Source organism: Oncorhynchus mykiss, chromosome 9, assembly GCF_013265735.2.
Source record: "Oncorhynchus mykiss isolate Arlee chromosome 9, USDA_OmykA_1.1, whole genome shotgun sequence".
Taxonomy (NCBI): domain Eukaryota; kingdom Metazoa; phylum Chordata; class Actinopteri; order Salmoniformes; family Salmonidae; genus Oncorhynchus; species Oncorhynchus mykiss.
Genome location: NC_048573.1, coordinates 69,296,035 through 69,321,238, shown reverse-complemented (window position 1 = coordinate 69,321,238; position 25,204 = coordinate 69,296,035). Strand labels below are relative to the sequence as shown.

Sequence of the window (25,204 nt, the reverse complement as noted above, 5' to 3'; positions counted from 1 at the left end):
AAACAAATGATGGGGTTTTTAAACCATGGGGAAGGAACTGTGATAGGGTAGGAAACAGGAGGAGGTGTGTCTTCTGATTGATGGGTTGATTGTTGACTGATTGGGGAGTGATGATTTTCACCTGTGAGGGGAGAAGGAGAGAAAAGAAACACACAGGATACACACACACACAGGATAATGGTATCCGTAACACATGTGACTGCATGGAAACATAATGATGTTTGTTTCCAACATTAGGGCTGTTTTCCTAAAGAAGTTAAATCAGCTTTGTGTTTTGTTTCATTGTCATAATACTGGTATCGTCCCAGCCCTAGTATAAAGTAATCTGTTTACTCAGTTATTACTATGATAGTCTGAAATATTGAATCCAAATGGATGACATACAGGGAGTTACTGGTGACTTGTTGATGTCCCGTTTCTTGCACAGGAACCTATGAGGTATTACACAAGTTAGGATCGCTATAGCAACTAAAACGGACTAAATGACAACATTGGATTCTTTATCCATAAAATTAACAGAATCTTTCACTCACTACAAATAATTTTTCAGGAAAAACTAACTTTGACAATGGATTTGATTTCATAACAATGTTATAAGAGGGTTTGTTTGTATTAAAACTTCGAATTACTAGGATTTGGATTTCAAAATAGTTTAAACAAATAGAAAAGTTTAAATAGAATGACTTACCTCATAGAATTCATGCAGCTCTGAAAGTTCAGTAGAAATAGTCAGATAAATAGAGGCAAAACAAACTAGTTAACATGGTGAGGAATGTATTAATGTAAAATAAATATCGACTGACCTTTCTTACGTTTAGCTGAAAACACAACAAGAATAATCAGATTAGTTGGGGTAAAAGACAACTCACCATGAGTTGCATGTTTATGTATTACAATAGCAAGTTACATGACAATTACATGCTTTTAAAGAAGTGACTCATTAAATTGAGAAATAAAGTTAAATAAACAAAGGACTAACCTCTTGCCAGGTAGAAACCAAACAGTGCAGAAACGGTTAGGCCTAATAATAATATTGGATCTATTAGAGTGGTATGGATCCTTGGTGGCACTTTGTTACAAATAACATCTTTTCTAGAATGTCCATCTTCAGTCTTCACGCGTCCCATTGCTGCACAACTGCAGAGTAAGCAACACAAACACTTATTTAACTAGACAGGTCAACTACAGCATATTGTAACGTCAGGTTTTATATGGGTTAATGGTGAATCCATTTGAATTCAATCACTTTTTGACAGCATTCCATTTAATTCAATTAAAACTTTCCGTACATATTTGCCTATAGAATAAGAGGTTATAAAGTTACTTTTTGGACCTTAATGCCAAAACATTCAGGAGATGAAGGTGCTCAAATTTGACCCATTTTGCAAACCCCACCATACCATGAGACATCCATGTCTTCATCACTGGGAAAGGTGCTCAAATTTGACCCATTTTGCAAACCCCACCATACCATGAGACATCCATGTCTTCATCACTGGGAAAGGTGCTCAAATTTGACCCATTTTGCAAACCCCACCATACCATGAGACATCCATGTCTTCATCACTGGGAAAGGTGCTCAAATTTGACCCATTTTGCAAACCCCACCATAACATGAGACATCCATGTCTTCATCACTGGGAAAGGTGCTCAAATTTGACCCATTTTGCAAACCCCACCATACCATGAGACATCCATGTCTTCATCACTGGGAAAGGTGCTCAAATTTGACCCATTTTGCAAACCCCACCATACCATGAGACATCCATGTCTTCATCACTGGGAAAGGTGCTCAAATTTGACCCATTTTGCAAACCCCACCATAACATGAAACATCCATGTCTTCATCACTGGAAAAGGTGCTCAAATTTGACCCATTTTGCAAACCCCACCATACCATGAGACATCCATGTCTTCATCACTGGAAAAGGTGCTCAAATTTGACCTATTTTGCAAACCCCACCATCCCATGAGACATCCATGTCTTCATCACTGGAAAAGATAAACGCTTGTGTTTGATATAATTTTAAAGCTTAAAAACAGGGTTGTTCAACTATTTAATCATTTCTTGAAAAGAACGTTTTGATACCTACTGTGCCTCGTTTTTCCCCAAAAATTATAAAATAGTTTGAAACACCTGTTAGTAAGCTTTTTAAATTATATAAATCTCAACCATTTATCTTTTCCAGTGATGAAGACATGGATGTCTCATGGTATGGTTGTAAGGATCAAAACTGGTAGAGATGAGAAGCAGGTACAGGGAGAGAACATTTAATTATCAACGGACAAGAACACATAACGACATTAATGCTGACACAGGGAACAAACGGGGAAGCAGACAGTTATAGATGGGGAAATCAACAAAGGGAAGGAGTCCAGGTGAGTCCAATGAGAGCTGCTGCGCGTAATGATGGTGACAGGTGTGCGTAATGAATAATGAAGGGCAGCCTGGCGCCCTTGAGAACCAAAGAGGGAGAGCGGGAGCAGGCGTGTGGGGTATACAAAATAGGTCAACACCTTTAATCTCTTGAATGTTTTGGCATTCAGGTTTTAAAAAAGCCACTTTCTGAGCACTTCTACAATGTGTGAATATGTATGGAAGGTTTCATTTAAATCAAAAGGGGTGCTGTCAAAAAGTGAATTAATTCAAATGTTTTTACCCTGAAGCCAGCCTGTAATTATACTGTCAACCCAAATCTGGTTGCCAGAACTTAATTTATAGGATGCTATCAAAGCATCCTGCTTTCTGAAATGTAATATCATCAATGTCCCAATTTAAAAAAGAAAACCTAAAGCAATTCAAGAAACTCTAGTACACAAACAATGACCTACTCAGTCCAAGCAGTGCAGTTCACACCATGTTGTGAGTAAAAGCCATGCTGACACTCCTCACACATGGTATCTGTTGTCTTTGTACCTATATGGTGAGAATAAACAATGTTATCATGTTCAAAAGTTAACGATTGTGGTGCTGGAGAAGTCAAAAATCACCTGAGGTATGACTTCACTACAAAAAGAAACCAGAGGGAAAAAACCCCACCATCTATCTAGAGCCCACGTTATGTTCAGTTATCAGAATTAGAATGTCCTGTACGATATTTAGCCTCTACTTCATACTTACCAGGTGATTTAGTACTCTGTCCCGGTGAACAGTGTGTATGTTCTACTGCAAGGCTACACTCAGAGTTGGATGAGTAGCTTCTACAGTAGTATCCATCTAGAACGTCGCAGACTGTGTTACTTGTTGGTTTGCACTCTGTCTGAGTGAACAGGCCCTGTCCTGGAAAATATCAGATTAATTTCAGTCAGAGGACTACTTATATACTACATAATACCCTTTTCACACTAATGTGGTGACCTGAAACGTAAGACACTGACTCAGATATCATTTTACATTGTACTTTCCAGTTGGTGGATGCAGAACCAAACCAGTGCCACACAACTCAGCTCAGCAGTGAAAAGGGTATGATGTGTACTGCTAAAAGGAAATATGGGAAGGTTTAGAAGAAATGTAAATGTACCTGGGTCACAGGGACTGCAGGGAAAGCACTTGGTTAGACCATTGGCCTCGTTCATGAAGGTCCCTCTGATACAGGGCATACAAGATGTGCTGAACACCAATGTACAATCTCTCCGGACCACCAAGCCTAATCATAGAAGATACAACTTAACTTATTGAGACGTTACATATTTTATTTAAAAAGGTCAGTTTTCCACTTTACCAGTATGTAGTGAAAAAGATAAGAACGAGTCCTAAGAAAACGACACCCTATGATGTCATGGGGGGGTCATAAAAAATGTAAACACAAAGATGCAGAGAGCTGTGTTCCATGAAACATGCCTCTCATTTACAGCATGAGACTGAAATACTGTATTGTGAGATTGTAGGCTACCTCCACTTTGTTTACTGTTAACGTATTTCTCCTACCCGTTGTGTGCAATTGTAAACAAAATCGTTTTTAAAGATGAAGCATTAATTTACATTACCTTTATTACACATTGGGCAGCACTGACCATCATTAGTTTTGTATTCTGCTGGACCACAATCCTTTCCAAATACAAGCACAAAATGAAAACCTGAAACGACATAAAATATATACAGGCTAAGTGGCAGTCTGTAAAGCCATGGTCACATTGGCAGTTTGAAGTGACTCAAATACAATTTTTTGGCATATCCAATTATAATCTGTTCTTCATCCTGCAGTCTAAACAGCCAAAAAGCACATGGTATCAGATATTTCAGGACACATTTCAAGTCAGATACAAATCTGTGACTTGTGTCTGAATGTTCAAATCTGATTTATTTCAAGTTGTTTTTAGACAAATTTTCACATATCTTGTCATATCTTGCTAGCTACTCTGACAGTTTGACAAGAACATGTGGTAGCTAATTATCTTCAAAATTGGGCTCCCAAGTGGCGCAGCGGTCTAAGGCACTGCATCTCAGTGGTAGAGGCGTCACTACAGACACCCTGGTTCGAATCCACAACCGGCCGTGATTGGGAGTCCCATAGGGCGGCGCACAATTGGCCCAGCGTTATCTGGGTTTGGCCGGTGTAAGAATTTGTTCTTAACTGACTTGCCTTGTTAAATAAAGGTTTTTAAAAAAGTGTGAATGTGCAAGATAGCTAAACAGGTAAAAAAAAAAGGACAATTTTGAAAGTTGGATTATCCTTTGAGGCTTTAAAAGTGTTTTTACACTATGATTTTGAACATTCAAAGCAACTGTGAAACTTCCATGGCGACACATTGTTGTCATCACCTTAGGTTGTTACATAACTTCTGAGTGATGGGAAGCAGGAGCACCACCACCAATCAGCCTAAACCACTACGCACACCATAGAAATAAGAATGAATAGAACAGACTTTGAAGCTCTAACCCTGGCAATTGACTGGTAAACTCATGGGTACACTTGCGATGGCTTCCTGGTATTGTGATGGAATAATTTTCATAACATTGTGGAATGTTTTATCAACTGATGCTGGATTGCCATGGTAATGTAGAGCGTTAATTAAAATAATGCTAACTGATGTGACTCATGCAATGGCATTTATTTCTTTGCAAGATGGCTGCCATTCCACCCATTATTCCATCATTGACTTGAATGGAAACGCCCTTTCTATCCGTTCTTATTTCTATGGCGCACACACGCCTGTCATTACTATGGTAACTAGCGTAGCCATGTCGGAAAATGACAGCTTTCTGACTCTAAACCACATCCGAATTAGTCATTTGTATCTTAGTGTTTGGACAGTCACTGTTCCTAAACGTATTCATAGTCATGCCACGCCCTTGACAATAGCACAAACCGTCAGGAAGGTATAATTAAAACGCCATTTATAACTAACTTTACCCAACTAATACATGGAAATCTACTGGACAACATCGATCTAGACGTCGAGTCAAGAGAGTATTTACACTAAAATTCAAATCTGCATCTACACTTGCCAAGTTTGACCTGAAAAGAGCGACCTACACTTGTGACCGAGGTAAAGACAGTTTCAAGTTGGATATTCGACAGATATTCACACTTTCCAACCTCAATAGCTTTCAAAGCACTTGAGCCACAGACTCCAAATAAGTGTCATGATGTTGGTAAAATTGTGCACAACATTGCACAGGTCTTATTTTCACAATTTGGACATTAATTCGCTTTCCAAAGCTAATAAAAATATGGAAATGTGAGCAGCATTTTGTATTCCGAGTTGAATTAGTTTGGGAGCATAAACAAAGTACAAACTTTTTTTACATTACAATTTCAATAACTCCTTGGTCATGTGACTTACTGACCTCAAACAAGGTTCAGAATGTCCACTGACTACCCTTCTATATTGCACACCCTTTAGTTTGTCCATTTTCATCTCACACGATTACATAATTTTTTCTAACTTTGTGAATTTCAATGGCTCCTTGGTCGTGTGACCTACTGACCTCAAACTACTTTCAGAATGTCCACAGTATAAAGGCACAAGGCGAGACCCAAATGCAGCCACAGGAGGCAGATGGTAGAGCTCCTATATTTATTTTTTACAAAGGGAGTAGGCAAAGGCAGGTCGGGGACAGGCGAGCGTTTATAAACCAGGTCAGAGTCCAAACAGTACCAGGCGATAGGCAGTCTCGAGGCAGGCCAGGCAGGGGTCAGAAACCAGATCCGAGTCCAAAACAGTACAAGGGGATAGGCAGGCTGGTAGTCAGAACAGGCAGAGTGGTTCGAAGTTAGGACAGGCAAGGGTCGAAACCAGGAGGACTAGAAACAGAGACTGGGAAAAGTAGGAGCAAGGAAAAACGCTGGTTGACTTGGCAAACAAGACAAACTAGCACAGAGAGACAGGAAACACAGGGATATATACACCGGGGATTATAAGCGACACCTGAAGAGGGTGGAGACAATCACAAGGACAGGTGAACCAGATCAGGGTGTGACACACGGACTGGCGGAGACGGGCGCCGCGAGGCATCCAGTGTGGTAACAGGATCAATCCCGGAGAAGCTGGCGGGAGCCCCGGGGAGAGTTCTCTTTTCTAAGTGGAGGGCAGAGCGCCCTGGAATGGGTTCGCACCGAGAGGGGCCCAAGCCCTGGAAAGCGTTGTGGTTCTGGCAGCGTCTGGTGAGCTCTCCCTGGCCCTTGAAAATCCGGGGGAGAGGTTATAAATCTCACGCCGGGCCGTACCCATATCCGCAGCAGGTCTCCAAGGTGAACAGACTCTGGCATGTTAGAACAATGTGGGTAAGGGAAGTTGGCAAAAAAGATCTGTAACTTCGGGACAAGGATTGGCTCTAAGGGCTGGGTCAGTTGGGCTGGGGTGCGAAGCGGGGCTGGGCTCAAGCCGCGTCTAGGGGAGCAGTCGCTCCATCGCCCTCCTCTCACCACGATTGTAAGTTTGTTGTGCGGCCCATCTCGCAGTGTCTCGTGTGTGGTCTCGCAAGCGGCTGTTCGTCGGGGTGGTGTCTGTTGGTGGGCCGAAGGCGGACCGGTGGGGGGTTGAATCCGGTGGTTGGCGGTGGTTGTGCGCCAGGCCCTTCTCGTGGATCTCACCAGCTACGGCGCTCGCCGGCCCCACACATTGTAGGTGGGGAGGTCTCCTCTACGCTCACTAGACTTGAGGCGGAGACTAAACCCATTGGCCCCACAGTGATAGGGCATTGCATGGATCTGGCTCATGCCCTACGAAGTGGGGAGAGGCATCTTCCCTGCCTGGAGGTCAGGAAGGCCCCAGGGAGAAAACCCAAGTGAATAGGTGAGTGAGTGACTGTCCTTCAGGGGAGCAGAGAAGGCAAATTAAATGTAAAATCGTGTGAGATGAAATTGGACAAACTAAAGGGTTTGTAATGTGTAGGCCCACTGAGTGTACATTCAGAACCTTGTTTGAAGTCAGTAGGTCACATGACCAAGGAGCTACTGAAATTTGAAACACTGAAAAACATTAAATTAATGTAAAATTGCGTGAGATGAAAATTGACAAACTAAAGGGTGTGTAATATAGAAGGGTAGTCAGAGGACATTCTGAACCTAGTTTGAGGTTCATGACCAAGGAGCTATTGAAATTAGAAACATTGAAAATTCATGTAAAAATGTGTGAGATGAAAATTGGCAAACTAAAGAGTGTGTGATGTGTAGGGCCACTGAGTGTACATTCTGAATCTTGTTTGAAGTCAGTAGGTCACATGACCAAAGAGCTATTGAAATTCTAACATTTAAATCAATAATTTTAAATAGTGTGAGATGTAAATCGACCAAAAAAGAAGGTGTGTGCAATGTGTGTCTATACCATTGGGTTAGCTAGAACCAGTTAACATTTTAGGAGTAATTGAAATATGACAAATTAGATTTGTCACTATGTTGACGGTCCCTAACTGCTGTTGGTGGACATAAGGAAAACTACAGGCGAATATTAGTCGAATATCCAACCTGAAACTGATTTTACCTCGGTCACTTGTGTAGTTGGAAGCTCCGTTATCTATTTCGGGTCCGAAACGTCAGGTGAGTACGCTAGACTAATTTCCGAGTAACTCTGAATACAAGGCTGTCATAAAAATGCAATTTAATCAACATTTGGGATTTTGGTAGTAATTTTATGGCTCTGTCATTATCAGCTTGAAACTTCTGAATGTGCGCACGACTTCCAAGTCTCCACCCCAACCTTATTTTAATCTAATCAATCTAGTTTAGATTATGTAAAAAATATTGTGGTAGCTATACATGCCGACCATTTTTAGGGTTTAACTTGATGCTGCTAGGCAAGTAAGGATTCAACACCGATGAAAGCATCATCTTTGCATTCAACATATTTGGCAACATGCACGCACGCACGCACATGGTTGCGAAGTTAGTAGCTAATACTGTAGTACAGTAGCTTGCTGATCCCATTTGGGGGGTAGCTAGAATCACCAATTTGATATTTGGACTAACACTATTTGATTTTAATTAGGACATTAGCTGAGAACCAACTGTATCTAGCAAACTTACAAATGGGAATACTGTTCAGATTGAAGGCATTACATTTTCACATGCTGACTTTGCTAATAACGTTACTCTAGTAGATAGCTAAAGTTTGCTGATTTACATATTGAGGGTAGCTAGAATCACCATCTTGATAGTTGGACTAACATTATTTGATTCTCATTAGGACAGTAGCTAAGGACTTCGGACGTAGTTAAGGATTTAGCTAGATACAGTTCGTTAACTTACCAAGGAGGAAATACTGTTCAGACGGAAGTCCACGTAACGTTAGTAACATTTTCACTTGCTGAAGAAAAAATGTCTACGCTCTCTACATTGACGATAGGTTAAACGTTACAGATACTTAAAAAAAAAAATAAGTGTAACGTTAAATTAATAAGTGTTGTAGTTTCAGTTGAATATCCTCTGCGGGCAGCAAAAGCGCACCGCTCTCAACTGGTTTTGGCACGAAGCCACTCAACGGAAAAATGTCATCCGTAGCCGGTAGGGTAGGAAAGACGTTTCAACTTGTGATATCTAGAACAAGCAACAATGGTATTGAAAAAGTTTGGTCCAACTTCTTGGTTAGTTAATTTTTATTTAACTTGGCAAGTCAGTTAAGAACTCATTCTTATTTTACAATGACGACCTAGGAACAGTGTGTTAACTGCCTTGCCCAGGGGCAGAATGGCAGATTTTTTTTACCTTGTCAGCTCAGGGATTTGATCCAGCAACATTTTGGTTACTGGCTAAACGCTTTAACCACTAGGCTACCTCAGTAAACAATGGACCTGATCGGACAGTTCAGAGCTTCTGCTCTTTTCCGTCCATAAGAAACAAATGGATTGGTGGAAGAGGCAGGGCAGGCCAGGAGCAAGGAAGGAGGCTACCTGCCGCTCCAGGCTATTTATGATGGCCAATTCAGTAATCATGCACAGTTTGCGTCAGGAGCGTAGGCATGAGTGTGCTTGGGTGGACACAGGCCCACCCAATCCAGTTTGCGTCAGGAGCGTAGGCATGAGTGTGCTTGGGTGGACACAGGCCCACCCACTGGGGAGTCAGGCCCACCCAATCAGATTGAGTGAAAACAAAATGAATGTAAGTGAAAATCTGAAAAATATATATGCAAACTTTATTAAAAAAAAATATGGGAAAACAGGATTTTTCACACAGCATGCTTTTTCTTTGCTGGGCAGGCCGTTTGGGAAATGTTGGGCAAAGTTAGAGTATACCCAATTCTCCACTACCACCACTGACTATGTGTTTTTGCTAAATGTTTGACATGTTATGAATTCTAGCTAGGTGGCTAAGGTTAGCTAGGGGTAAGGTTAAGTTTAGGAGTTAGGTTAAAGGGTTAGGGAAGAGTTAGCTAACTAAGTTAAGTAGTTGGAAAATAGCTAAAAAGTACTTGAGAATACTAAAGTTGTTCGTGCTGAGATTTGAACTCGCAACCTTTGGTCTTAAGTAACCATCTCTCTTATGTAACCATATGTAACATAGCATATACTGACTGAGTGTCCTGGATTTACGTTTACTATGTTACATCTAGTGTATGAGACCTGGCTGAATTATTGCTAAACCTAGCATATTTCTACAATTTATTTTTGAAAAATGATTTTAAACCTAACCTTAACCATATACTTAACCTTAAATAAATACCAAAAAGCAGATTTTTGAGAGACAATCATGTGGCGATAGCTCGCAAATCAAACGAGTCAGGGTCACAAACATCAGGTCTACCCTTTCAAAAAAGGGCAATGGAGATGTTGTGGGATCATCTGTGTGTTACATTTTAGGGTTTCAGGCCATCTATAAAGGTCATGGTCCTATTTTTTCATCCGTACACCACAAAACAAATGTGCCAGCCTCCAACATTTATAAATGTAGTCTAGATCACATTTATCATGTAGTGGACAGAAATTGTGGAGTAGGTACAGGGGACACAGGAAGTATTGTAAATTCTGTACAGTGTTTATGTACCCGGTTTCCTGTGGGATAAAGGTCAGTGTCATGGATTGATTGGTATTGGAATGTATTTTCTTCATCATAATCCATATAGTATACAGAGCTGGTCCTTACCTGGTGAACACATAGGACAGCATTCAATACCTGTTCTGTACTCTGCTCTACCACATGCAATAGAGAGCTGAATGTTTAAAAGTGAACACAAAATGAACACATTACCACGGTTGAAAAACGATATACACACCAATGATGTGTATAAACCCAGGATGACTGACGGTGTGCTGAATTGAGCCACCACACAGCCATTTTGGTAAAGATTTTGGAAGCTATAGACATTTTTGACAAGTAGCCTATATTCTATTACAGACACCTTATTGCATACTTAGAAAATATATTGTGTGAACTAAACAAAAAAATTATAACCTATTTCTTAAAGTATATATTTTTAGTACTAATATTACTGACCCCACTTCAACAAAGAAATACTAAAATACAAGTAATTTCGTTCTTGAAACATTTTAATGTAAAATTCCATTAATTCCTATGGAAGACTGCTTCTTCTGAGGAGTACCACCAATATGGCGGCCGGTGGCTTCAGACTCTGGCCAATACATAGCATCAGCCATACGGTGCATTTGGGAAGTATTCAGACCCCGTCCCTTTTCCACATTTTATGATACAGCCTTATTCTAAAATGGATTAAATCATTTTATCCCCTCATCAATCAACACACAATACCCAATAATGACAAAGCCAAAACAGGCTTTTATTTTGTTTTTATTTCATCTTTATTTAACCAGTTTTAAGCTAGTTCGGAACAAGTTCTCATTTACAACTGCGACCTGGCAAGATAAAATAAAGCAGTGCGACACAAACAAGAACACAAAGTTACACATTGAATAAACAAGCGTACAGTCAATAACACAATAGAAAAAAAAATAAGTCTATATACAGTGTGTGCAAATGGTGTGAGGACGTAAGGCAATAAATAGGCCATAGTAGCGAAGTATTAACACTGGAGTGATAGATGAGCAGATGATGATGTGCAAGTAGTGATACGGGTGTGCAAAAGAGCAAAAAAAGAGCATAAAAACATTATGGGGATGAGTCGGTACATTGGGTAGATTGTGTGGGCTATTTCCAGATGGACTATGTACAGCTGCAGCGATCGGTTAGCTGCTCAGTTAGCTGATGTTTAAAGTTAGTGAGGGAAATATAATTCTCCAGCTACAGCGATTTTTGCACAAATCGCTGTAGGTCAATAACAAAAGTTTATCTCAATACTTTGTTATATACCCTTTGTTGGCAATGACACAGGTCAAACATTTTCTGTAAGTCTTCACAAGGTTTTCACACACTGTTGCTGCTATTTTGGCCCATTTCTCCATGTAGATCTCCTCTAGAGCAGTGATGTTTTGGGGCTGTTGCTGGGCAACACAGACTTTCAACTCCCTCCAAAGATTTTCTATGGGGTTGAGATCTGGAGACTGACTAGGCCAATCCAGGACCTTGAAATGCTTCTTACGAAGCCACTCCTTCGTTGCCCGGGTGGTGTGTTTGGGATCATTGTCATGCTGAAAGACCCAGCCACGTTTCATCTTCAATGCCCTTGCTCATGGAAAGAGGTTTTCACTCAAAAGAGGTTTTCACTTTTTGCCCCATTCATTCTTTCCTTTACACGGATCAGTCGTCCTGGTCCCTTTGCAGAAAAACAGCCCCAAAGCATGATGTTTCCACCCCCATGCTTCACAGTAGGTATGGTGTTCTTTGGATGCAACTCGGCATTCTTTGTACTCCAAATACGACGAGTTGAGTTTTTACCAAAAAGTTATATTTTGGTTTCATCTGACCATATGACATTCTCCCAATCTTCTTCTGGATCATCCAAATGCTCTCTAGCAAACTTCAGACGGCCCTGTACATGTACTGGCTTAAGCAGGGGGACACGTCTGGCACTGCAGGATTTGAGTCCCTGGCGGAGTAGTGTGTTACTGATGGTAGGCTTTGTTACTTTGGTCCCAGCTCTCTGCAGGTCATTCACTAGGTCCCCCCGTGTGGTTCTGAGATTTTTGCTCACTGTTCTTGTGATCATTTTGACCCCACAGGGTGAGATCTTGCATGGAGCCCCAGATTGAGGGAGATTATCAGTGGTCTTGTATGTCTTCCATTTCCTAATTATTGCTCCCACAGTTGATTTCTTCAAACCAAGCTGCTTACCTATTGCAGATTCAGTCTTCCCAGCCTGGTGTAGGTCTACAATTTTGTTTCTGGTGTCCTTTGACAGCTCTTTGGTCTTGGCCATAGTGGAGTTTGGAGTGTGACTGTTTGAGGTTGTGGACAGGTGTCTTTTATACTGATAACAAGTTCAAACAGGTAACGAGTGGAGGACAGAGGAGCCTCTTAAAGAAGAAGTTACAGGTCTGTGAGAGCCAGAAATCTTGCTTGTTTGTAGGTGACCAAATACTTATTTTCCACCATAATTTGCAAATAAATTCATTAAAAATCCTACAATGTGATTTTCTGGATTTTTTTTCTCATTTTGTCTGTCATAGTTGAAGTGTACCTATGATGAAAATTACAGGCCTCTTCCATCTTTTTAAGTGGGAGAACTTGCACAATTGGTGGCTGACTAAATACATTTTTGCCCCACTGTATGTAGCGAGGGCCAGCCGACTACAGCATACAGGTCGCAGTGGTGGGTGGTATAAGGGGCTTTGGTAACAAAACGGATGGCACTGTGATAGACTGCATCCAGTTTGCTGAGTAGAGTATTGAAAGTTATTTTGTAGATGACATCGCCAAAGTCGAGGATCGGTAGGATAGTCAGTTTTACGAGGGTATGTTTGGCAGCATGAGTGAAGGAGGCTTTGTTTGCGAAATAGAAAGCCAATTCTAGATTTATTTTGGATTGGAGATGTTTAATGAGTCTGGAAGGAGAGTTTACAGTCTAGCCAGACACCTAGCTATGTGTAGTTGTCCACATATTCTAGGTCATAACCGTCGAGAGTAGTGATGCTAGTCGGGCGGGTGGGTGTGGGCAGCGAACGGTTGAAAAGCATGCATTTGGTTTTACTAGTGTTGAAGAGCAGTTGGAGGCCAGGGAAGGAGTGTTGTATGGCATTGAAGCTTGTTTGGAGGTTAGTTAACACAGTGTCCAAAGAAGGGCCAGATGTATACAGAATGGTGTCGTCTGCGTAGAGGTGGATCGGGGAATTAACCGCAGCAAGAGCGACATCGTTGATATATACAGAGAAGAGAGTCGGCCCGAGAATTTAACCCAGTGGTACCCCCATAGAGACTGCCAGAGGTCCGGATAACAGGCCCTCCGATTTGACACACTGAACTCTGTCTGCGAAGTAGTTGGTGAACCAGGCGAGGCAGTCATTTGAGAAACCAAGGCTATTGAGTCTGTGATTGACAGAGTCGAAAGCCTTGGCCAGGTCTATGAAGACGGCTGCACAGTACTGTCTTTTATCGATTGAGGTTATGATATCGTTTAGTACCTTGAGCGTGGCTGAGGTGCACCCATGACCAGCTCAGAAACCGGATTGCACAGCGGAGAAGGTACGGTGGGATTTGAAATGGTCAGTGACTTGGCTTTCGAAGAATTTAGAAAGGCAGGGCAGGGTGGTTATAGGTCTTAAACAGTTTGGGTCTAGAGTGTCACCCCCGTTTAAGAGGGGGATGACCGCGGCAGCTTTCCAATCTTTAGGGATCTTGGACGATACGAAAGAGAGGTTGAACAGACTGGTAATAGGTGTTGCAACAATGGTGGCGGATAGGTTTAGAAAGAGAGGGTCCAGATTGTGTAGCCCAGCTGATTTGTACGGGTCCAGGTTTTGCAGCTCTTTCAGAACATCTGCTATCTGGATTTGGGTGAAGGAGAAGCTGGGGAGGCTCGGGCAAGTAGCTGCGGGCGGTGCGGAGCTGTAGGCCAGGGGTTGGGGTTACCAGGAGGAAAGCATGACCAGCCGTAGAGGAATTTTTATTGAAATGTTTAATTATCATGGATTTATCGGTGGTGACCGTGTTACCTAGCCTCAGTGCAGTGGGCAGCTGGGAGGAGGTGCTCTTGTTCTCCATGGACTTTACAGTGTCCAAAAACTTTTTGGAGTTAAAGCTACGGGATGCAAATTTCTGTTTGAAAAAGCTAGCCTTTGCTTTCCTAACTGACTGTGTGTATTGGTTCCTGACTTCCCTGAACTATTGCAAATCACGGGGACTATTTGATGCTATTGCAGTCCGCCAAAGGATGTTTTTGTTCTGGTCAAGGGCAGTCAGGTCTGGAGTGACCTGCAATCTACTGCAGAGATACAGTAGCTTGTCATACTTTCCAGGTCTATGCCCAAACAGTTTGAAAGGGGCATGCTTATTTAAGATGGTGAGGAAATTACTTTTAAAGAATGACCAGGCATCCTCGACTGACGGGATGAGGTCAATATCCTTCCAGGATACCCAGGCCAGGTCGATTAGAAAGGCCTGCTCACAGAAGTGTTTTAGGGAGCGTTTGACAGTGATGAGGGGTGGTCGTTTGACCGCGGACCCATAGCAGATGCAGGCAATGAGGCATGATCGCTGAGATTCTGATTGAAAACAGCAGAGGTGTATTTGGTCAGGATAATATCTATGAGGGTGCCCATGTTTACAGATTTAGGGTTGTACCTGGTGGTTTCCTTGATAATTTGTGTGAGAATGAGGGAATCTAGCTTAGATTGTAGGACTGCTGGGGTGTTAAGCATTTCCCAGTTTAGGTCACCTAACAGAATGAACTCTGAAGATAGATGGGGGGCAATCAATTTACATATGGTGTCCAGGGCACAGCTGGGAGCTGAGGGGGGTCCATAACAGGCGGCAACAGTGAGAGACTTATTTCTGGAGAGATTAATTTTAAAAATTATAAGCTCGAACTGTTTGGGCATAGACCTGGAAAGTATGACAGAACTTTGCAAGCTATCTCTGCAGTAGATTGCAACTCCTCCCCCTTTGGCAGTTCTATCTTGACGGAAAATGTTGCAGTTGGGTATGGAAATCTCAGAATTTTTGGTGGCCTTCCTGAGCCGGGATTCAGACACGGCAAGGACATCAGGGTTGGTGGAGTGTGCTAAAGCAATGAGTAAAACAAACTAAGGGAGGAGGCTTCTGATGTTAACATGCATGAAACCTTTTTGATTACATAAGTCAACAAATGAAAGTGCCTGGGGACACACATGGCCTGGGTTAGCCTCCACATCACCCGAGGAACAGAGGAGGAGTAGGATGAGGGTATGGCTAAAGGGAAGCAAAACTGGTTGTTTAGTGCGTTGGAGACAGAGAATAAAAGGAGCAGATTTCTGGGCGTGGTAGAATAGATTCAGGGCATAATTTGCAGACAGGGGTATGGTGGGGTGCGGGTACAGTGGAGGTAAGCCCAGGCACTGAGTGATGATAAAAGAGGTGCTGGTTATACTGGGTGAGGTCACCGCATGTGTGGCAGGTGGGACAAAGGAGGTATCTAAGGCATGTACAGTGGGACTAGGGGCTCCGCAGTAAACTAAAACAATGATAACTATCCTAAACAACAGTATACACGGCATATAGACATTTGAGAGAGACATAAAGCAGGCATAAAGCAATCAGGTGTTGATTGGGAGAGCTAGCTAAGACAACAACGGGTAAGACGACAACAGCTAATCAGCTGAGACGACAACAGGTATAATGGCGATGAATGGGCAGAGAGGGTCGGTTAACTACACACAGGGCCTGAGTTTGGGGCTAGGGCCGACAGATAAATTAAGTAGAAGTCGACCGATTAATCGTAATGGACGATTAATTTGGGCCGATTTCAAGTTTTCATAACAATCAGAAAACTGTATTTTTGGGCCGATTTAATTTTTAAAATATTTGTTATATATACACCTTTATTTAACTAGGCAAGTCAGTTAAGAACACATTCTTATTTTCAATGATGGCCTAGGAACGGTGGGTTAACTGCCTCGTTCAGGGGCAGAACGACAGATTTTCACCTTGTCAGCTCGGAGGATCCAATCTTGCAACATTACAGTTAACTAGTGCAACGCAATAACAACTTGCCTCTCTCTCGTTGCACTCCACAAGGAGACTGACTGCCTGTTACGCGAATGCAGTAAGCCAAGGTAAGTTGCTAGCTAGCATTAAACTTATCTTATAAAAAAATAATCAATCATAATCACTAGTTAACTACACATGGTTGATGATATTACTAGATATTATCTAGCGTGTCCTGCGTTTCATATAATCTGACTGAGCATACAAGCATACAAGTATCTAAGTATCTGACTGAGCGGTGGTAGGCAGAAGCAGGCACGTAAACATTCATTCAAACAGCACTTTCGTGCGTTTTGCCAGCAGCTCTTCGTTGTGCGTCAAGCATTGCGCTGTTTATGACTTCAAGCCTATCAACTCCCGAGATGAGGCTGGTGTAACCGAAGTGAAATGGCTAGCTAGTTAGCGCGCGCTAATAGCGTTTCAAACGTCACTCGCTCTGAGCCTGTGGTTGTTCCCCTTGCTCTTCATGGGTAACGCTGCTTCGAGGGTGGCTGTTGTCGTTGTGTTGCTGGTTCGAGCCCAGGGAGGAGCGAGGAGAGGGACGGAAGCTATACTGTTAAATAGTCCTATAATTCCTATAATAACTACAACCTAAAACTTCTTACCTGGGAATATTGAAGACTCATGTTAAAAGGAACCACCAGCTTTCATATGTTCTCATGTTCTGAGCAAGGAACTGAAACGTTAGCTTTCTTACATAGCACTTTTACTTTCTTCTCCAACACAGGCTAAATTGATTTTATTGATGTATTATATTAAGTTAAAATAAGTGTTCATTCAGTATTGTTGTAATTGTCATTATTACAAATAAATAAATAAATCAGCCGATTAATCGGTATCGGCTTTTTTGGTCCTCCAATAATCGGTATTGAAAAATCATAATCGGTTGACCTCTAAAATGAAGGTAAACAAAGTGGAGTACCGTGATAAGTGAACAGTCCAGCAGGCATCAGCTATGTAGCTAAGTGATCATAGGGTCCAGTGTACAGCAATAGATGGAACAGGGAAGCCAGAGGGTCGTTGCTATGCTAGCAAGCGGGAGACACAGCGGTTAAAGTTAGCAGGCCGGGGTAAGTAGAAGCGTCTGCTCCGACGTCCGGCAAAGGCCGGTTGAAGGCACAGAGGATGGAATTACGTCTGCGGACCAGTCGTGGTGGTACGGCGGGGCCCCGTGTCGACGAAGGGACCGGGCCAGATGGCGAAAGAGGTATTGTAGTTGTGGTCATTTCGTTTGCAAGCCGGGAGATGCGCCTGGCTCAGGGCTAGCTTCGGGGCTGGGTCACTCAGCGGGAGCTAGCTAGCTGTGATGATCAAGGGTAATGGTCCAGGGTTTACGGCAGGAATCCGGCATTGTAGTGGAGAAAAACAGTCGGACCAATGAGTTCCAGGTTTAATTTGCTGAAACTTCAAGATATCACATCTATAATAAGATTATTTTTTTTTTAACCTTTATTTAACTAGGCAAGTCAGTTAAGAACAAATTCTTATTTTCAATGACGGCCTAGGAACAGTGGGTTAACTGCCAGGGGCAGTACGACAGGTTGTACCTTGTCAGCTCGGGGATTTGAACTTGCAACCTTCCGGTTACTAGTCCAACGCTCTAACCACTAGTAAATCGACAATTTAGTCATCCAACTTTCAGTTTTACATGATGAAAACTGTTTGCATATTGCAGTATTTGAAGGAAATAACCATTGTACATGAGCCACACTTACTGTGTGTGTGGCTGGCAGGATGTAAATGATCCATCTGAATAGGTGTCACCAGTAGTCAGAACACACAGTATCTGTAGATGTTGTTCCTGCACCAACACAGGGTGAAACTCATTAAGGATCATAACTTAAGATGTGCTTAACTCACGACTGCATAAATCATGTACTAATGTCAATGGAAGATCCATGAAGACATACCTGTGTGGTTGATGTATTAACCAGGTTTACAGCTGCTGTGTCTCTGGGCTGCTCTACAACCATCCTTAGTTGGGTCTAGACAGTAGAACCCCTCCAGTGTCCCACAGACAGTGTCTGATGAAGGTGTACATGGCTGCTTTACCTTCAAACCCAAACCTAGAGAGAAAACATGTCACTTTGTATCTGAAGCTAAATGTAAAGACTGTTGTATTTCATTAAAACAACAGCTGATATAGTAAAGTAGCTCAGTGTTTATGCCCAGAACACAGAATTCTCACCTGGATCACATGTGTTAGTTGTTGCATGTTTTACCACTGGGCTCATCAAGGAAGGTGGAGTCAATACAGGGCACACAGGAGGTGTATATGTAGATTTAGTACAATGACTATGTACTCAATGTCCTGTTGAAAAGAAAACCAGAAAATAATTGTGTTTTGGTATTATTATTATCAGAATTATTATTGTTGTTATTATTATAATTAACTCCTCATAAAAATACACAAGGTCCTTACCAGGCCTACACATTATGCAATCTCTATCACCTATTTTATAGATGGCTGGATCATTATATGAAACAGGGTTCAATGTTTAGAAGTATAAAAGTTAAATGTTGGTGTTGATGTATTAACGTCTAGTGATTAATATGATGTAAAAAGACGGACCTTACCTTTTAAACACATGGGAGAACATTCCTCCCCTATTCTGTACTCGGCTCTACCACATGTGATACAGGATCCAATGCTTTCAAGCACCAATATAATAGGTATCTGGAAATAGAGAAGAAATAAAACATCGCCATCAGCATACATTACATTTAAAGATGTGACACCAAACCCAAGATAACCTGTTATCTGCAAATTCAGTCAATAAATGTTAATGAAATGCATTTATCTCCATGGTTTTTCTACAAGGTTTCAGTAAAATTTAAACTAAGACTATATAGTAGGCTAATAATAGCTCTGATTCCTATTTCTTAAAGGAAATATTTACATTGATAATTTGTTTTTTAAACAAGGCAAGCAACAAAATGTGCAAATCAGAAATGTTTCTCTTACAGTCCATGTCAAGGTTTCAAACTGTGCCATGGTTCCTCAATCCTCTCCAACTCACTGGAAGACCCACACACTGGATTTGTGAAGTTCTTAGGAGTTGAAGTATCCAGATGAACTGACCTGTTGAATTCATGCATTTTTAGTACATGCACTGTATAGTAAGAATAGTTCAATTATATTCTGCATAAATATTGCATACACTGTTAATAAATATAATATAGTAATGTACATTGGCTGACCACCATTGAGTTCAGTCACCATTAATAGTGAATAAAACTGAACTGAATCATAATCAAACATAACCTTTCAATTTATAAATGATGATATCTTGCTGAATTGAATTACTAAAAAATAACTGTAATAAGCTAATTATCAACTGAGAAATTGGCAAATAGTTAGAGAATGCTGCCCTCTTGTGGTGAAGTAGCCTTGTACATGGAGCAATGTCCGTTCTACCAAAGACAGCACAGTATGAAGACAGACTTAAACTGATTCACCAATAGAAATCCTCGCTCACACTTGTAGGTGATGTCATGGCGACTCATGCATAGAAACACGTAATCGGGTCTAACTTTCGTCTCAAGACGATCTGCGCATGTGCAAGCCGTCAAATCAAAGACACTTTCGATGTAAAGTAGTTTTTGACAAAACGTGTCAGTTTATCACTTTCACTAGGTTGGAGTAATAACATGTTCAACTAAAGACATTAGATCCAATCTAGATTGTGCCTTTAGATTGAGATAATTTACAACGAAGAAGGAATTCTTCTCTAATCGATTTCTCAAACCCTGGCCTGGGGCCTCATTTATAAACTGTGCATATGTACAAAACGGACCATAAAACATGCGTGTGTCAGTTTTCAAGCAAAAGTTGGCATTTTATAAAAACTGAATTTGACATGAAAATGTGCTCATCTTCTCACAAACTTTAGACCATGCTTATTAAGCACAGTTTCTAGTGATTGAAGTTTAGCATTGGAAACAGGCAAGTAGACTAGTATTTTGTACAAGTGGGGGATATGATGGAGAGGCTTATTCATAAAAATAAACAGGTTAATAACAAGATGCAATCATTTGCCGTTAATGAGAAGAGAGGAAGTTTATTTACTTAATCTTTACATTTCAAAATAAAGTGAAGTGGAAATATCTAGGAGCAACAACAGCTCAGCTGCGAAGTGGTAGGCCACACAAGCTCACAGAAAAGGACCGTCGCGTGCTGAATCTGTCCTCGGTTGCAACACTCACTACTGAGTTACAAACTGCCTCTGGAAGCAACTTCAGTACAATAACTGTTTGTTGGGAGCTTCACGAAATGGGTTTCCATGACCGAGCACCAGCCTAAGATCAAGCCTAAGATCACCATGCACAATACGTCGGACTCTGGAGCAGTGGAAATGCGTTCTCTGGAGTTATTAATCAAGCTTTACCATCTGGCAGTCCCGATGGACAAATCTGGGTTTGGCGGATGCCAGGAGAACGCTACCTGCCCCAATGCATAGTGCCAACTGTTAAGATTGGTGGAGGAGGAATAATGGCCTGGGACTGTTTTTTTTACATGGTTCAGACTCCTTAGTTCCAGTGAAGGGAAATCTTAACACTACAGCATACAATGACAGTCTAGACAATTCTGTGCTTCCAACTTTGTGGCAACAGTTTGGGGAAGAACCTTTCCTGTTTCAGCATGACAAATGCCCCTGTGGACAAAGCGAGGTCCGTACAGAAATGTTTTGTTGAGATCGGTGTGGAAGAACTTGACTGGCCTGCATAGAGCCCTTACCTCAACCCCATCGAACACCTTTGGGATGAATTGGTACGCTGACTGCAAGGCCAAGCCTAATCACCCAACATCAGTGCCCGACCTCACTATTGCTCTTGTGGCTGAATGGAAGCAAGTCCCTGTTGCAATGTTCCAACATCTAGTGGAAAGCCTTCCCAGAAGAGTGGATGCTGTTATAGCAGCAAAGGGGGGACCAACTCCATATTAATGCATATGAGTTTGAAACAAGATGATCGACAAGCAGGTGTCCACATAATTTTGGTCATGTAGAGCATGTCACAGTGGTTTAAATGGTACAGTGACTCTCTACAGCAGGGGTTCCCAAACTGTTTGTCAGGCCTCCAGTCCAACATTGGGGTACATCTCACGCCCACGTCTATTTCTATGGGCACAAGCATTGTTCATGACACAAACTGTTCACACCCCTCTTGTTGGTGTAGAGAATTTAGCAGGTTTAAAGCATATTTCCAGCAATTCTATGCATTTTGTCACAGGGTGCAGAGAACATTTTGCTGTTTTAAAAAGTAATTTTCTTGCAATTCTATACATTTTGCCATGTCTAATGTGTATTCATGTTATCTTTGAGTGTCTCAAACACTACAACAAAATCTATGGGCTACAAAACCTAGCAAAAAAATGTTTGCTGACATGGCTAGTTGATCTGGACATTTCTGACAAGTTGTAAATTGCTCTCTAAGTTATGCAATGCCTGAAAATTTTTTTACCTTTATTTAACCAGGTAGGTCAGTTGAGAACAAGTTCTTGTTTACAACTGCGACCTGGCTAAGATAAAGCAAAGCAGTGCGACACAAACAACAACACAGAGTTACACATGGAATAAACATACAGTGCCTTGCGAAAGTATTCGGCCCCCTTGAACTTTGCGACCTTTTGCCACATTTCAGGCTTCAAACATAGAGATATAAAACTGTATTTTTTTTGTGAAGAATCAACAACAAGTGGGACACAATCATGAAGTGGAACGACATTTATTGGATATTTCAAACTTTTTTAACAAATCAAAAACTGAAAAATTGGGCGTGCAAAATTATTCAGCCCCTTTACTTTCAGTGCAGCAAACTCTCTCCAGAAGTTCAGTGAGGATCTCTGAATGATCCAATGTTGACCTAAATGACTAATGATGATAAATACAATCCACCTGTGTGTAATCAAGTCTCCGTATAAATGCACCTGCACTGTGATAGTCTCAGAGGTCCGTTAAAAGCGCAAAGAGCATCATGAAGAACAAGGAACACACCAGGCAGGTCCGAGATACTGTTGTGAAGAAGTTTAAAGACGGATTTGGATACAAAAATATTTCCCAAGCTTTAAACATCCCAAAGAGCACTGTGCAAGCGATAATATTGAAATGGAAGGAGTATCAGACCACTGCAAATCTACCAAGACCTGGCCGTCCCTCTAAACTTTCAGCTCATACAAGGAGAAGACTGATCAGAGATGCAGCCAAGAGGCCCATGATCACTCTGGATGAACTGCAGAGATCTACAGCTGAGGTGGGAGACTCTGTCCATAGGACAACAATCAGTCGTATATTGCACAAATCTGGCCTTTATGGAAGAGTGGCAAGAAGAAAGCCATTTCTTAAAGATATCCATAAAAAGTGTTGTTTAAAGTTTGCCACAAGCCACCTGGGAGACACACCAAACATGTGGAAAAAGGTGCTCTGGTCAGATGAAACCAAAATTGAACTTTTTGGCAACAATGCAAAACGTTATGTTTGGCGTAAAAGCAACACAGCTGAACACACCATCCCCACTGTCAAACATGGTGGTGGCAGCATCATGGTTTGGGCCTGCTTTTCTTCAGCAGGGACAGGGAAGATGGTTAAAATTGATGGGAAGATGGATGGAGCCAAATACAGGACCATTCTGGAAGAAAACCTGATGGAGTCTGCAAAAGACCTGAGACTGGGACGGAGATTTGTCTTCCAACAAGACAATGATCCAAAACATAAAGCAAAATCTACAATGGAATGGTTCAAAAATAAACATATCCAGGTGTTAGAATGGCCAAGTCAAAGTCCAGACCTGAATCCAATCGAGAATCTGTGGAAAGAACTGAAAACTGCTGTTCACAAATGCTTTCCATCCAACCTCACTGAGCTCGAGCTGTTTTGCAAGGAGGAATGGGAAAAAATTTCAGTCTCTCGATGTGCAAAACTGATAGAGACATACCCCAAGCGACTTACAGCTGTAATCGCAGCAAAAGGTGGCGCTACAAAGTATTAACTTAAGGGGGCTGAATAATTTTGCACGCCCAATTTTTCAGTTTTTGATTTGTTAAAAAAGTTTGAAATATCCAATAAATGTCGTTCCACTTCATGATTGTGTCCCACTTGTTGTTGATTCTTCACAAAAAAATACAGTTTTATATCTTTATGTTTGAAGCCTGAAATGTGGCAAAAGGTCGCAAAGTTCAAGGGGGCCGAATACTTTCGCAAGGCACTGTACAGTCAATAACACAATAGAAAACAATAAAGTCTATATACAGTGTGTGCAAATGGCGTGAGGAGGTAAGGCAATAAATAGGCCATAGTAGCGAAGTAATAACAATTTAGCAAATTAACACTGGAGTGATAGATGTGCAGATGATGATGTGCAAGTAGAGATGACAGGAACACTACCCAATTTCGAAATTGCACCTTCGGAATTCTGATCGGTTTTAAGTAATAACTCGAACAATTTAAAAGTGAGGTGTCACTTCGCTTGGGGAGTTTTGATGCGTATACTAATGCAAAGCCATATGTTACATGTTGTAACGGTTATGCTACTTAATGTTACCCTTTAAGCCTGTGTCTAGCTAAAACAACGCTGACCAGCCTCTTGGTGTTTGTATTTTAACATGTATGTAGATGGGCTACCATAATGAAGGTACAACAATGTAATTTAGATAAGCTACATTTTGTCTTGGCTACACAAACCGCTGGACAGCGCATGCACTTACAGGACGTGAAGCGTCGTGTCCTTTAGGGATAGCACTAACTAACATAAAACTTTAGCTAACAGTTCATTTCGAACATCATATTTCAAAAGACGATATTACACATATTTAATTATTATTGAATACACTTTTCCTAAACATGTAACAGAGCAGTTTTACCTGTTAGATTAACTCGGACTAGTTTACATGAACAAGATACTTTCAAGCGTCGGTGCTATCCGGAATCCTTGGGACGTCCCTAACCCTTATAGCTGCAGTATGTACCTTTTGGGCGACCAGACCAAATTTGCATAGAAATGAGTTATAGATCTGTCATTCTCATTTAAAGCATGTCTAAGAAGCGGTAGATCTGTTATAGAGTATGTTCACCATTTCTATGCTTCCCTTTTTAAGTAAATGTTTTGCATCTTATTTTCATTTTCACAAATGACAAAAAAACGACTGAAGCAGATAGCAGAGGCATATTCACACTGGAAGATTTGCATTTGTGGCACAGACAAGGCCACCATGCAAGATTAGATTAGTTTTAGGTCTTACACAAGAAGATAACATAACGTCAGGACCCCACCCAGAGCTGGCCTCTCTCAGCCTGTGGATCTCCTCTTCTATCCTGGCTCTTCTCCTGCACCTCCCTTAGATTCCTGACCTCCAGACGAACTATCAACTCAGCCTTCAATACAAAGAAACACACAGAAAACTGAGATGACCAAGGTTACTTCAGCTCCTCATTTTAAAATATTTATTTTCTTTACAATTTTGGCTTTTCATTCGTTTTTTTTCTTTCATTTCACAGGTTTTTATATTTAATTCTAGATGTGTGTTGTGGTCTGTTGGTTCTGGTATCAGTTTGTTTGAACAGTCTAATTCTAGATCTCTGTTGGTTCTGGTATCAGTATTAGTTTGAACAGTCTAATTCTAGATCTCGGTTGGTTCTGGTATCAGTATTAGTTTGAACAGTCTAATTCTAGATCTCTGTTGGTTCTGGTATCAGTATTAGTTTGAACAGTCTAATTCTAGATCTCGGTTGGTTCTGGTA

The 25,204-nt window shown here is 41.4% G+C and overlaps 1 protein-coding gene and 1 long non-coding RNA gene across 2 annotated transcripts in view; both read right to left on the bottom strand.

Moving 5' to 3' along the window:
* The window catches only part of tnr5 (Tumor necrosis factor receptor superfamily member 5), a gene marked incomplete at its 5' end in the record, with an annotated part of 1,066,050 nt that extends 1,057,136 nt beyond the window's left edge, over positions 1 to 8,914 (bottom strand). The window contains 4 exon segments of the mRNA NM_001165184.1: positions 3,122 to 3,280; positions 3,522 to 3,647; positions 3,988 to 4,077; positions 8,691 to 8,914. Of these exon segments, the coding sequence (NP_001158656.1) occupies positions 3,122 to 3,280; positions 3,522 to 3,647; positions 3,988 to 4,077; positions 8,691 to 8,739 (424 nt within the window).
* A 9,826-nt stretch (positions 8,915 to 18,740) lies between these two features.
* On the bottom strand, positions 18,741 to 19,584 carry LOC118966108. The gene is made up of 3 exons (XR_005053347.1): positions 19,435 to 19,584; positions 19,047 to 19,146; positions 18,741 to 18,780 (listed from the first exon to the last, which is right to left on the bottom strand). It is a non-coding gene; the product is annotated as an uncharacterized LOC118966108 (long non-coding RNA).
* Positions 19,585 to 25,204: the final 5,620 nt, after the last annotated feature.